Source organism: Acomys russatus, chromosome 32, assembly GCF_903995435.1.
Source record: "Acomys russatus chromosome 32, mAcoRus1.1, whole genome shotgun sequence".
Taxonomy (NCBI): domain Eukaryota; kingdom Metazoa; phylum Chordata; class Mammalia; order Rodentia; family Muridae; genus Acomys; species Acomys russatus.
Genome location: NC_067168.1, coordinates 12,125,204 through 12,141,236, shown reverse-complemented (window position 1 = coordinate 12,141,236; position 16,033 = coordinate 12,125,204). Strand labels below are relative to the sequence as shown.

Genomic DNA, 16,033 nt, shown 5'->3' with positions numbered 1-16,033 from the left:
TTGCCTGTGCTGCACGCAACTACATGTACTAGCTGTGAAGGAGACAGAGACAAGGCACAGGGGAGATCAGAAACTACTACACACAGGGATATCTGCTCCCATCAAGCTGGATGTGAGGAGCCTGGGGACAAAACGGGACGAGAGGCTGAACACGGGCTGAAAGAAGATGGAAAGCCAATTAGAAGACGTCCCCAGAATGCAAACTAGTACAGCTACTTTGGAAATCTATCTGGTGCTATCTCAGAAAAATGGGAATAGGGCTTCCTCAAGACCCAGCTATTCCACTTCTTAGAATACACCCAGAAGATGCTCCAGCACACAACAAGAAAATTTGCTCAACCATGTTCATAGCAGCCTTATTCATAATAGCCAGAACATGGAAACAGCCTAAGTGTCCCTCGGTAGAAGAATGGATAAAGAAACTGTGGTACATATACACTATGGAATACTACTCAGCTATTAAAAACAAGGAATTCCCGAAATTTGTGGACAAATGGATTGAGCTAGAAATGATCATAATGAGTGAGTTAACCCAGAAGCAGAAAGACTCAAATGGTATATACTCACTTATATCTGCATACTAGCCCAAGGGGCATGTCCCACGAAAGCCTTCACTTACCAGGAAACTGGGACAGAGGGGAGGACATCCTATTGGGACTCTAGATGAGAGAAACATGGGAGAATAGCAAAGTAGAAGGATCCAGAGGGTCCTAGAAACCTACAAGTAGAACATTATGATAGGCAGATTTGGGCCCAGGGGTCCCACTCAAACTAAGGCACCAGCCAAGAACGATACAGGAGGTAAACTTTAAACCCCTACCCAGATCTAGCCAATGGTCAGAACATTCTCCACAGTTGAATGGAGAGTGGGATATGACTTTCTCACGTACTCTGGTGCCTCACATTTGACCATGTCCCCTGGAGGGGGAGACCTGGTGGCACTCAGAGGAAGGACAGCAGGTTACCAAAAAGAGACTTGATACCCTATGAGCATATACAGGGGGAAGTAATCCCCCTCAGGAACAGCCATAGAGAAGGGGAATAAGGGGAAAATGGGAGGGAGGGAAGAATGGGAGGATACAAGGGATGGGATGATCATTGAGATGTAGCAAGAATAAATTAATAAAAAAAAAATAAATAAAATTAAAAAAAAAAAAAGAAGAAGAAGAAGACGTCCCCAGAGGGGACCATCCGCTGTGGTTTCTAAGACTCATCACATCTCAGCTCCACCCAGAAAGAATGTAGACTTCCCTTTTGTTAAATGTAGAATGTTTTACCTAACCCCTAAACAACTAAGTTTAATTATAAAACTAAACTATTTGGTCTTCAACCCCTTCAGAGACTTGAGAAGAAATAAAATTAATTATCTGAGTAAACAGGAAGTGAAGATTAGCAGCTTCCAAAATGAGAAAATGACAGAGAATGTTTTCTACCTGAACAGTCACCCAGAGCTCTCTATCTATAACATTGGAGCATCATCTTCACCCTTCTGGCCCATTATATCTGGCAGACATATTTGTGAAGCAGGAGCTATTGAAGACTTGCTTACTCTGTCTTGGCAGAGTTTGGCCGTTGACTCTGAAATGCAATTCTTAAAAGAGCCTTTAAAAAGATCAAAACAAATGCAGCGATCAACTTCTTCTACAGGGTAACCAATTACCAGAACTTCTATCGCAGGAACAACCTGTCTCACTCAGGCTGACTGGCTCTCCATCAGTGGATGGTCACACAAGTACATCTTCATGGGCTTTAGAATGGAAGACTCGCTAGAGTAGCATACGTATGACATTATCATCTGGTACAGCACTATGAATGACAGAATGCTAAGCTTGCTGCCCGCTGAGCTGATGATCTATGACCACTGCTACCTAAACTTTAAAAGGACCACATGATGGACTCACTGCTTAAGAAAGACAGTTTTAACTTTCTTTCATTAACAACTCCAAACTAGCTACTTAGAAAAGAACACAATAGTGTGTTTATTGTAAGTACCAAATTATTTGCTTTAAAATAAATACTGTACTGGGAATTTCTGATATTTTTTTTTCAATAAACTTATTTTAAAAGCTAATATTTTTCATTTTCTCTAACGAAGAATTCAAACAATTCTTGGAGCTTTCCAGTTCCAGTTACATAAAAACAATATAAGTTCATACATTAAAAGTTATAAAATCTGACTTAAATGCAGAATACAATACCAAGCTGGAATATCTGAAAATAAAAATCACACACAAAAAATAGGATGAATAAGATGCTAGTGAGGAAATACTATATAGACCAAAATGCAGAAATCATGAAACTTCCTGTTAAGAAGTGAGAAAACATACCAGAGAGCCTTCCAGGTCAAGACAGAGTGCATGCTTTTGACAGGAAATGAGTGCAAAGGGCAGGTGGGACCTTGTCAGTAAAAACAGGAATCACAGTTGGGAGGCAGAGTGATCACTACACACAAGAGACTGAAGCAATAATAAAAAACGTAAACAAGAGCCGAGGAAACTCAATCCCAGAGACAGAAGAGAAACTGGGGTAGAGGAAGCTAATGTCTCTGGGGGGGAGGGCAAGCTCATCAACAGATGTAGACGGTAGATGCAAAACTTGAGAATATAACCTCATTAATCTGTACAAATTTTATGTTTTATAGATCAGTTGGAGTTAAATTTAATTTTAAAAGGAATTGAAACAGAGCGCGGGGTGACACAGGCCTGACTTCCAAACTTTGGGAGCCTAAGATACGGGGACAGTTCAAAAACAGCTGGGACCACATTTCATTAACAACTCCAAACTAGCTACTACAATACAATAGTGTGTTTATTGTAAGTACCAAATTATTCGGTACTGCACTCCCCTGCCAAAAACTGTTTCATTGAGAATGAAAGAGAACAGCTCTATCAATTGTCCTACTTTTCCCTACTAAGAAGCCAGTTTCTGATAGTTATTAAAATTGTTGACAAAGATGAAGTCTCCCTCCATCCTAATCTCAGGCAGACTCTGCTGGTGAGAAAGGACTTTTCATCTATTACCCCAAGCACAAACCAGAGCATTCCCCAAGGGAAAAACCATGGAGAGAGAGGTACGTAGAATACATACCAGTACACATGCCCAGGATAACCAAAGGAACCAAAACAAAAACCAAAAAGGATTGAGAAAATATAACTTATAGAGCGTGCCTTTAAGAAAAGCTAACTTACATAATCATTCGATGCCCTACGAAGACAAAGAGTGGAGAGAAAGATTTGGTTCCTGGAATTTAAAATACCCAGAGAAAGAATTGAAAAAATTGAGGATAACAGACAAAAATGTTGTTTTTAAAACATGCCAAAAAAAAAGAAGCTAAGACAGATAGGAGACACAGGAAATCCAAAATGGGTTTTTCATGCAGCCAAAAAGAGTAGTTTTCTTAAGAAACTATACAAAAGGATGTAAGAAGGTCCCAAAGGAAAATCAACAAAAACAAACAAGATGAATGAAAGAGACTTTCATTTACAACACTCACACCTGCAACATTCAGTATTAGATTGGGGGCGAGGGCAAGAAAAACTATAAAACTTTCAAAAAAACAAACACACAGATAAACCATTTACAAAAGTTTTCTTGTCCAATATGACACAAATATAGAGCAAAACTATTTTCAAAGTACTGAGAGAAGGCTGCTAAGGACCTGGGGACACAGTGTGCAAGGAAGCATCCGGACACCCCATGCACTGTGCTTAAAGAGATCAGTTCTCTAGAAGGCCCAGCACCATGAGGGAGAAGCCAGGGCAGGGGCAGTCAGAGGAGACAAGGTGGAGACTTCCTGAGCAGGGTGCTCAGGGCTGTGGAAGCAAATCTGAGGGCTCTGGAAGACAGGTTATTAAGTTCATTTATTCACTTTACTTCCCAATCGCAGCCCCTCCCTCTTCTCCTTACGTTCCCACCTTCCCACTCGCTTCACCCATCCTCCCCTCCCCTTCTCCTCAGAAAAGGAGACACCACCCCCCCCCACCCCATACCAACCAACCCGGCACATGGGCACATCAAGTCAAATTAGGACTAAGTACATCCTCTTCTACTGAGGCCAGCCCAGGTAGCCCAGGCAAGGGAAAGTGATCCTAAAGCAAGCAACAGACTCCATGTCAGAGGCAGCCCCTGTGCCTCCTCCCACCACCACCCCTGCTCCACTTGCTAAGGGACCCACATGAAGACCAAGCTGCCCATCTGCTACATATGTGTCGGGGGCTTAGGTCCAGCCCATGTTTGCTCTTTGGTTGGTGCTTGAGTCTCTATAAACCCCGATGGGCCTAAGTTCGTTGATTTTGTTGGTCTTCTTGTGGAGTTCTTGTCCCCTCTGAGTCCTTCTGTCCTTCCGCCACTCTTCCACAAGGCTCCTCAAGCTCTGCCTGAGGTTTGGCTGTGGGTCTCAACATCTGTTTCGAAAGGTTTGTCCAGCATATCAGCTATAGCCATGAGAAGAACAAAACAGAGAAGTGGCTAATGGTAGCTGTGTTCAGAGAGCCGGGCCAGAAAGGAACAACAGGGTTTTGCATAAAGCTCCACTGTACAAAGTACAATTAACTTTAATTATTCTACCCACAGTCATGCTGACAAAAAAAATAAATAGAAGAAAAAGCAACAACAACAATGTAAACACAGTAATAATGATTCGACCATGATGCCCTAGGCACGGCTTCTAACACTGTCATAAACACCATGATCAAAAGCCACTCAAGTAGGAAAGGGTTCACTGCACTTCCAGGTAACAGTCCTTCACTGAGGGCAGTCAGGCAGAAGCCAGGAGAGAGGAGCTGAAGAGGAAGCCATGCAGGGACACTGCTGACTGGCTGGTGCCTCATGCCTTGCTCAGGCTGCACAGAGTGCACAACCACCTGCTGAGGGAAAACACCTCCCACAGTGGGCTGGGCTCCTCCACATCAGCCATTAATCAAGAAAAAACCCACAGGTTTCCCTATGAGCTGGGGGGAGGGGGGTGGATGAAGGCACTTTCTCAACTGAGGTTCCTCTTCCCAGACAACTCTAGCTTGTATGAAGCTGACAAAATAAATAAATAAATAAATAAATCCAACCAGAACATATGACCTCATCAAAAATACATAAATTTAAAAAACAAATATTAATTTAAAAGAAAAAAACATTTAGGAACGTTTTATAACTATCCAAGCTAAATCATCACAGTTAGATGCTTAAAACTGGGGTCTCATTGTAATAGGAAAAGGTGAGAAAATCTTCTCATGACAGCTTAAGTGCTGCTTTAGTGCACGAAAGTGCAGGGTTAGTGGAAGAGAGTGAACTAAACAGCCATCAAAGAGAAGAGCGAAAGGTCAGCACGCTTAGATTTCTTGGGCCTATGAGATGGCTCAGCGGCAGCAGGCACTTGCTATGCGAGCCTGGAGTTCAATCCCAGAACTTGCACAAATGTGGAAGGAGAGAACCAATTCCACAAGACCACCGAATGTGCCATTCCATATGTGCACACAAACACAACAACAACAACAATAACAATACCTGTTTTAAATTTTAATCTAAATGTCTTACATTACACCTCAAATGCTAAATGAAGAGCACAAGGGGGTGGCCAGTTACAACTATCAACATGAGGTGGTAGATTTCTTTCTAAGAACACAGGAGACAAGGTGGTGAATCTCTTTTTTTCCATTGCTGTTCAGAACAGCAGCAAAAGAAATTAAAAGCCCAAAAATAAGAACAGCAACAACAAACAGTTTAAATGAAACGAAACTCTTGAGTCCAACTCAAATAATTTAATACGTAAATAAGCACTTTCAAATATACTAAGGAAAGGAAGAAACAGAAAAATATAGTCATACAATTTTTCTCTCTCCAAGACTATGTAAAAAGAAAAAGCCATATACTATCAAATAGAAGGAATGATTCTAGTTTGAGTTGACCAAGTCAATGCAGTATTTCTGTCATATATTTTAGAAGCATTATACAAGTGAGTAACTATTGGGGAAATGCCTAGAAATCTTATAAAATATGTTCTCAGCTGAAATTCAGCATACATCAGTAAAACTCGCAAGTGATCGTTTTCAAAGCATAAATAATTTCATTGTAAGAAGTATAGTAACATGAGGCACTGATGCTCTATGATAGTGTCAGGCCGGGGGATGGATTACAGTGAAGGCACTTCCTAGGTAAGTGACTCAGAAGTTTCTAATCTTCCTGACACTCAATTTCCCTCTCCCTAAAACTGGAATGATAATTCCTACCACACACCATAGCAGAAAGGGATAAATGGAGGTGAGGGAGTCCAACATGAAACAAAAATGAAAAGCTTTCCACTCTCCATTGATCTGTTTCTATTGCCAAATATATCCTCTATACTTTCCAGGTGCACACAAATCATCGCCAATCAGCCATCGCCAATCAAACTATGTAAAACATCTGTTCCGTCTTTGCTTGGGAAGCTGTATGCTGTGTGAGAAAAGTGAAGGCTAGAGTCAAAGTCATCCATCTCATCCCACCTCCTAGCCCATCTTTTCCAAACTCAATTTTCTCACCTATAAAATAGACAACGGTGTCTAATTAGAACTGTTGAGAATAATAAAGATGTGCATAAGGTGTACTTTTAACCATTTTCATTTACCTCTCACCAGGAATTATGCTGCTACACCCTATAATGCAGAATATATTACACAAAATTAGGTTGAAGCCTAGAGCTATTTATCTTAAACACATCTAAATCTGGACCAAAAGTCAAACCAAAAATGCACCAAGCAGCATGCGTGACATTCCCAGCACTCTTATTCCCTATAGAAAGTATCATTTCCTGTATTTGCTTTTGTTCAAAGATCAAATACCACAGGCTGTTTTAAAATTCAATGAGACCATCAGTGAATATATAATGAGCATCTACTATACTGTACATACTCTTCACAGAGCCCAGCAAGATGGTTCTGGGTAAAGTTGCTTGCAGTCAAGCCTAAGGACCTGAGTTCAACTCCTGATACCCACTACAAATTGTCCCGGTGTGCACTCACACAAACATACCCTCATGCGCATGTGCACACTGAACAAACAAACAAAATAGCCGTTAAAACATTCTTAATGGTTACTGCCATCTAGCAAACAAGCAAATACGCGCCAAGTCCTTGCCTTGAGGGACCTAGGAGCACCTGGCTGGCCATGGGGTACAGGAAGAACACTGGGTGAAGCAGCCATACTACAAGACCAGAGTGTGAACCCTGCTCCTGTCGGTACCTCAGCCAATTGGACATCAAGCACAGGAAAGATGACCTGACAATAAGATTGGGTCCCAATCCACCATCATTTTCCTGTTTTGGTCTTGAACAACCAACTGCTCTGTGAGGCAGGGACAGGTGGCCCTGATCAACCTCTCTGTAAACTCAATCTACCTCACAATCAACTCCAAATAAACAAGAGCCCCTCAGTCTCCCTACACCTGAAGACAGACATGAAATTCCTTTCCAGGAAGATAAGTCTAAACTCATTTATTAAATAACTTTTCCAAATTCACTTCCACAGTAGCTTTTCTATGAAAAAGGAAAAGAAGCAATTTTGAACAAACAGCCTAAAATGGCTTCCTCCACCCCACCCCACCCCCACCGAGGTTGATGATCAGAATAAGCCAGCCAGTAGTTAAACAGAACACTTTAAATCAATAACTTTACACCTGAATATCTTTGTGTTGTCGACGACGCATCATTTCACCCAGTTACTCTTTGCCTATAACTTTTACTTGAGCTTTTCCAGAGGCGAGATTCCTCACTAGTTGACCTCAATCTAATTGAGCATCCGTCCACTAATATACAAATTAATTATACACGCAGCTTGCCGCACAACCCATACCCTAGAATAAAACTATTGACAGAATATTCACTCAGAACTGTAATGCAAAATATACGCAGTTGGCTATGACAAAGTCAGACCCCACTATGGAAATCTAGTGATCCTCACCCTAAACCCTGCCTAAGAGAGGCCTCTAGTGGCTATGGTCAGTTACTAACCGCTCCACCTTCCCCCCCCCCCCCAATGCAGAGTCTGTGAACTCGGGTCATTCTCAGTGCACTCACCTTTCCCTTCTTTTCTCTCTATACCCCCTTTATCTTTTACTCTTTCTCTATCCCCACTCTCTCCCTTTCTCTCTCTAGCTTATTGCCTCTCTGTTGCACACACACAGCCTCAAGCAAAATATGTAGCTTTCAGTCACTGAATTACTCAATTAAGTCCAAAATGCCATTTTTAAAATGCATATAAACCAATGAGCAGTGTTTGTCCACCAGGGACTCGGGAGAAAAGGCCTCAGTTTCCCCATGAATCCAGTGTGCAGCCATGCGGTACAAAGCACCAATATCAAATTACTACCCTGCTCATGGCAGGAACCTTAATTTTTAAAAATGCCATCAATGCTGATCTAAGCCAACCCAATGAAAATTATGTTGAAAGGTTGCAAAGTTAGAGTTACATGTCCCCAGGTCCGATAGGGGAAGGCTAGGCAATCTTGGTCCTTTTCAATGTGCGTAGAACTAACCACAGCTATTTACCAAGGCTGCAGTCTTGCCACCCCACCACCACCTTTTCCTTACTGAGACCTCTCTGTTCTCAGAACCTTCCCTCCCCAACCTACCCTGCCAATTATCACTTGTCCGGTCTTTATGCAGCGTCCCAGGAGAGTATTTTATAGAAAGAAAGGCTGTCCGGAAAAGAGAGGAACAATGTTACATCAGGGACAACTGATTTAAGTCACCCTCCATCCATAACACAACTGAGTTACTTCACATTGCCTGACTCCTATGATCACTGAGCTCCAAAACACACCAAGATACCAGTGTCCCCTGACACAGGACCACAGAAGAACTACTCCCACATGTGGACAACCAGAGTCAGCCACAGAAATGATGCTTAACAGAGGGTGCTAAAACAGAAAGGCGGCAGAATGGAAAAAGTAAAGTTTATACCCTTTTATGATCTTTTCTGAATCAAGGTTTCTAATGCTGCGATAAAACACCATGACCAAAAAGTAAGTTGGGGAGGAATGGGTTTATTTGCCCACGGTCCATCATTGGAGGAGGTCAGGACAAGAACTCAAGCAGGGCTCTAACCTGGAGGCAGGAACTGATGCAGAGGCCATGGAGGGATGCTGCTTTCTAGCTTGCTTCCCCTGCCTTTCTCAGCCTGCCTTCTTATAGAACCCAGGAGCACCAGACCAGGGCTGGCACCACCCACAATGGATTGGGCCCTCCCCCATTGATCACTAATTGAGAAAATGCCTTACAGCTGGGTCTCATGAAGGTATTTCCCCAACTGAGGCTCGTTTCTCTGCGATGACTCCAGCTTGGGTCAGTTGACACATAAAGCCAGCCAGTACACATAACTTTGGGGTGGGGGTAGGGGAGCAAAGGAAGCTGTGACACAATCTTGTACCAGAAAATACTCAAAAGAGAAAAGCCCTGCTTCAACACACAACGGTGTTTATGAAGAACGGAAGCCAATCAGCTCGGCCATGGGAAGGCCGGCCTGGTAAAGGGAATCGACCACTCAGATCTGCTCCAGCTAAAAAACAATCCCATGGCAGTGACACATTTGCAGTGCAGAAATGAGACAGGAGAAGAGGCAGCTAACGTACAGCCTGATAGAGCGAGGTCTGAACAGTAAAACATGGGCTTCTGTTTTATGAGAAAATACCATAGACCAGTCTTCTCCGACCAATGCACGTGTCTCCGTTACAAAACATGACCATTGAGTTCTCAAGCATAGCTAGGCAAAAATGCACAGTGACGACCACATAAAAATTAAAACTGAAAAGCAAAACCATAAAAACTAAGCACAGAAATTTTTTTAAAAACCCATCAAGGCCAGTTTGTGCTGCTCAAATATTCTTAGACTTGTGGGCTTCCACCAGCACAAGGTCAACTTACCAGGAGCTGTGCTCATAGGTGAAAATGACTCCACCCACCTCCACCACCCCCAGCAGATAACAACTGCCAACAGCTCCACTACCCTAGAAGTGACTGTATGTTCAAGTCCCTTCTTTTGGAGTGGGCTTGTGCAGGTCTTGGACATGCTGTCACAAACATTGTAAGTTCAGATGTACAACTGCCCTGCTGTGTCCAGACAGTTTCCCTGTAATCCATCATACCCTCTGGCTTTTACCCACTCCCTGTACCCTTTTCTGTAATGATCCCTGAGCCTTGAAGAGGGGGTTCATAGATATCTTTCACTTAATGCTAAACATCCTGTAGTCCCTGTTCTCTGGACTTTGGCCAATGATGGCTCTCTCGGTTCCTTGTTTCCTGCTGTAAATAGGAACTCCTCTGATGAAGGTTGAGAGATGCATTGTTAATCTATGGGTGTAACAATAAAGGTCACTACTGGTCAGTTTAATACTATGTCCATTTAGCAGAATAAAGTAGGAGGGTTTCCCAATGCTGGTTTTCTCGTAGTTTTTACAGACCACTTCATGAAAATAATCTGCAGATATACGGTCTCAAAAGTGCAGAGCAAGATACTCTTGGGAGAAGGTTGTGATGTGACTTAGTAGATCTGAGACTAGTAAGGGTTTCTGTAAACCCAGGTGACATCAGTCAAACACTTGATTGGTTACAAATACTTTTAACAGTATCGTAAACCCTTATATAGCTTGTCAAAACCTAGCCAAATCACAGTTACCGTCTTTCCCACTTGGGCTTGTATCAGCAAGGAGATACAAAGTTTGGTCCTGGTGTGATGAAGGCAGGGGCCTGTGTTCTGTAATTAGGTAAATTATTTTTAGAATTTTATTTAACTGTATTTGTGCCTTCTACATTCAAAAAGGATGTATAACCCCCTTAAAGCAAAACATCAATACAACATACTAAGTTAGTATCATGAAATCAAAGAGAGGCAGCAGAGGAAGAAAAGGGAAATACTGGCATTTCTGTCAATTTGGTTTGGCCTTCCTTTACCAGATGTACTAGCTGCATCTTTGTATGATCTTAGATGGCAGAGCCACTGTCCTAAAGGCTCCGTTCACCTCAGGAAGATGAAAGGCAGGAGAAGCATTTTCTGCTGAATGAGGCCTCTGGCTTGTTAGCGGCGTCATCTTGGTTTTGTGTTGAGCTACTTTCATCATGGTTACTTTCTCGTTGATGGCCCTCCAATTCAACAGTGGAAGGCAGCTTGGCAATCCTTGATGGCTTTGGGTTTGTCTGTGATGCCCTTTATCACTTCTCTTCGTACAACTCCTGTCTCCTTTCATGATATCAAAAGGAAAATTGTTTGATGCTTAGCCTTGTCCCCAGGGAATTACAGATGATTTCTTTTTTTTTTTATTTCGTGAATTCATGCCTGTGTGTGTATGTGCCTGGTATCCACAGAGGCCAGAAGAGGGAATCTAGTCCCCCGTAATTGGAGTTACAGGCAGTTTTGAGCTACCGTGTAGGTACTGGAATCCAAACTTGGGTCCTCTGCAAGAACTTCAAGCGCTCTTACACCCTGAAGTAATCACCTCAGGTCCTAGTATGATTTGAATAAAGATGACCCTATACCAAAGCATATAAAAGCAATAGCTTTGTGGGTTTTTTGTGGTTTTTGTGTGTGTGTGTGTGTGTGTGTGTGTGTGTGTGTGTGTGTGTGTTTGCTTTTGTTTTGCTTAATTCAAGTTAAGCTTTTCCTCATCCCTATGAACTCTATACACATCTAAATGTTGCCATATTTTTCAGTAGCTGTGTTTCGTTAGAGAACAAAACTGGATTCCTTTGCCTTATTCATTATGTGTTAACCAACACATGTATGCATCTTTTGGCATGCTCAATCAGCAAATGTCATGAAAAGTAAAAATAATATATACACCACGTGTCTCAGCAGCTTGCACAGGAAAGTGACTCTGGGAGAGTTCATGGTTTCTATTTTCTCCTTAGCCCTGGCAAATTGTTTATAAGATGTGTGTGAGTGAGTGTGTGGATTTGTGAGTATGAGTGAGTGTGTGGAAGAAAGTGTGTCTGTGTGTGTGTGTGTGTGAATGTGTATATAGGTATGTGTCTGAGTATACATGTATGATTGCTTTTATGTATGTGAGAGTAAATGTGTGTCGTGCTTGTATAGGTGAATGTGTTTATGCGTAACAGCATGTATATGTGAGTGTATGTATGTGTGTGTACATGTTTATGTCTGAGTATATATGTGTATATTTGTGAATGGGTGTGACTATATTTGTGTGTGCATGACTATATGTGGCTATATGTATTAGTGTAGTAGCATGTGTGTGACAATATATGTGAATATGTCTAGTGGTATATACGTGGATATATGCGACTGAATGTTTGAATGTATGTATTACTGTATGTGTGTACATGTGTGACTGAATGTATGTGTATTTGCCTGAGTGTATATGCATACATGTCAGTTAATACGTTTGAGTACACGTGTGTTTGAAAGAATATATATGTGTATGTATATATGTATATATATATGTATATGTGTATATATGTATATGTACATATATGTGTGTGTGTGTATATACCCATATATATGTATATGCGGGTTGGGTTAGTGTGTGTTAGTGGTATATGTATCTATGTGTAGGAATGTATTTCCTCTAGGATGCACAGCAGAGGATGCACAGGGAATCATAGTACTGGAGTCTATCAAATAAACTCTTAGGATTAAGGAAAAGTTTTAATTTATGGCAAGAACTCAACTGTCCAGTTTTGAGATTGTAAGTGAAGTACAACATTTTTGTACCAATAACCAGGGGTATGTGTTATAGTCCCCAGTGTAATGAGTGAAATAATAGTAAAAGACTGCAGATCTAGCAAGCTAGTAAAACTGTACATTGCAAATAGCTGTTGTAATACTATTTGTAGCATTACAAATGAGCAAATGAAATATGTACAAAAAAACATCTGGGGTCAGTGAAAAACAGACAGTAGATGATAGATGTAAACTCACACAGAACCAATTAAATAAATATAAACAGATTAAATATGCCTAACAGTTTTATGAATAAATTCTGGATAAAATTCCTATAAACATACAAAATTGTTTAAAATTAATAAATAAAGAATTAGAAAACCTTCATTGTCATTATCTGTGTTAGGAACTGAGTTCATTTCCAGTAACCATATATCAAGAAAATCCTAGGCCCACATAGCTTTACTGTGAGCTCTTTATGAGAAGTAGAGCCAGAAAAAAAGTCACGAGGAATCATACTATTAACAACCTTAAAGAAAAAGCTGTAATGCATATGTCTGTATATAAATACACATATAGTTTTAATGAAAGTTCTCATCTGTGCTGACAATACTCCTTCTAAGATTCAAAAACCAGCTAACAAAAATCCCAGTGCCAGACATGAGAAGCCATCCTTTGGATCATTGGCCAGGTTGTTCAAGAGACTACCAAAGTATTATATACTATTCCCACTGCCCTTGGTTTCCCCCACAGAGGTGGAAGATAACTCCATATTGTTGAAGACACCGTACACTTCAGAAACAGGGTACAGAGGCCCCTGAGCTGAAAGTGCCCTGAATGTCTTCTCCCTGAAGATTAACTTCAATGGCACCAGGAGGCACCGTGCGATCTTCCAATGGGGAGAAGCAACCAACAATCTACAAAGCCACAATACCTGTGAGCCACAACAGTCAGCATAGACCAATAACGTTAAGGGTGCAATACAGGCTCACATACCTTGGCAATAACCAACAGCTCTCTAATTGGATTTAAGGCCCACTCAACAAAAAGGGAATCATGCCTGGTCCTGGAAGCCTAGCCAACCACCCAGGACATATGACGTCATGAGTCTTGGATGAGAGCCTATAGTCACCTCTTTACTACGTCTCACACATACAGATAAATGTAGTCCTTACCCCTTGTAAAGAAAATTACTCTTTGCAACAGCTAAAGAGCATTAAAGAAAAAACCACAACCAATCAAAAGCTCCAGAGTTGTGGAGCTGAGTCCTGATAAGTATAGGTATAAAACAACTCCCACACATAAGATTCAGGGAATATAGTGGAAGAGGGGGCAGAAAGAGGAACCAGAGGAACAGGGAGCGTGCTATGAGACCATGCCTCTTGGTAATGTCAGAAGCTCCACCTATAAAGTCTCACCAACATGGCAGACCAAATGTGAGCTGCACAAGAACAACAGACATGTAATGAGAACAGGAGTGGGGTGGGGAAGGAGGGGGGAACCCCAAGAGGCCTTAGCCCAAGAAAAAGAAATACAGGCACCTGGGAAGGTCAAGGGCAGTCAAAAATAGTCTTCCCCGGGGAAGATCATATCAACCGAAACATACATACAAGTAACATTATACAGACCGAGTAGCTGCATTTATATATTTATGAATATATGATGAACAGAGAGGCCATAAATTTGCAACAATGCAAGGAGGGTTATAAAGGAGGATTTGGAGGGAAGAAAGGGAAAGGGGAAATGATGTAATTATATTATAATATTAAAAAAATTAGAAAATCAATTTTAAAAGGAGGACACAATGTTGGGTGGATACAGAGAGGGAGTAGATCTGGAAAGAATCAGAGGGGTAAATAGGACCAAGGAACATTATATGAAATTCTCAAGGAATTAATAACATCTTTACATTTTAAAAATAGCAAACACAAAATGCTCCAAGAATTATTTACTATGGCAACAAATACAGAAAAGAAGAAAAATAGCCATAATTGTTACCTAGACTTTTAGTATATAAGATCAGCACAAAACCTCAGTCACTAATGTGAGGACTGATATACACCATCCAAAAGTCAAGGTGCAGGATGCCAGTTATACATAATCATATACACAGGTGGCTGAGAACTCAGCTCTATTCCTCAAAGGAAACTATGTAAAATGACTTAGTGATGAGAGTATCCGTAATCTCATCTAACTAGCAGGACAGAAACTTAATCCAGAGTAGCCAGAATCCCACAACATTACATTCAGTCTGTGGTCCACGGGATCAAGGTGGATAACTAGGTAATAACTAAATAATAAAGTGATTGATTATAGAGAGAAGCCTTTAAGAAGTGAGCCAAACCATTGACCTCACTAAATCAAAGCCAGCTTGCTGAACCTAACCGGGAAGGAGGCAGCTGCACAGAAGAGCCCAACAGTCCTGACACCCTTTCTTTGCATCATTCTGTTTCTCACAGAATTCACTCTCAGTTGTCTATAAAGGACAGCATTGGGATATTGGAAACAGAGAAAACCACGGGAGGATGAAGACCATCTAAAGCAATCTGGTTTTCTGAGCAGCAAGGTCTTTACACAGCACCTACTGCACCCATAACACAAGTGCAAAAGTATAAAAATGCTCACACACAACTCACAACTTCGAAATGGCTCTTTGCAAATACCCAGCAAACGTGACTTCTACCTTGCAAACTGTGTCCACATCCCAAGGGACAATCGTCCGCAGATCGATGACTTCACAAGACACTCCAAGCTTTTCTTGTGCCATAGAAGCCACCTCCCGGATGACATGGACCTGAAAAGGAGGGAGAAGACACAGAGAATGATTCAGAGCTGAAAGACAGGTTGAATGGCAGCATCATTCATCACGATACTGTCTGCAGTTGGAGAACTGATCTGCAGGGAGAACTCATAAATGTGTCTTAGGGATGTTAGGCACCAGGTCACGAGGACAATGTCTAGAAATGAGTTAGAAAGAAACACCAGAGGAGACGGAGAAACACCCATTCCAAATGCTCAGAAGGCAACTTAAGTCAGCCGCAAAGGCAAGATGGCTAGGAAGTACAGAGAGCCGACACACAGCCGACATTTAAGAGGAAAATGGCAGAACAAGAGTTCTAAATGTAAACAGAACAGAAACAAACAAAACCTGGGGGGAAAAAAATCAGGATATCCCAAAGACAAAAAGGTTTCATAGACAAAGGAGCCAGGACCCACACCAAAGTAAGAGATAAGTGCTGGGTTTAGTAACTAGAAAAGGAACTGGAGAGATGGCTCAATGGTTAAGAGCACTTGATGCTCTCGCAGCGCACCTGAGTTCAATACTCAGCATCATGCCTGATACCTGACAACCATCTCAGAGAAAGAGAGAGACAGAGATAAGAGAGAGAGG

At 41.5% G+C, this 16,033-nt stretch overlaps 1 protein-coding gene across 1 annotated transcript in view; it reads right to left on the bottom strand.

The window, feature by feature from the left end:
• Positions 1–16,033, bottom strand: part of Bckdhb (branched chain keto acid dehydrogenase E1 subunit beta) — a 176,794-nt gene that overhangs the window by 92,525 nt on the left and 68,236 nt on the right. Inside the window, exon 8 of the mRNA XM_051140803.1 lies at positions 15,326–15,436. Coding sequence (XP_050996760.1) covers positions 15,326–15,436 — 111 coding nt within the window. The remainder of the gene's footprint in view (positions 1–15,325; positions 15,437–16,033) is intronic.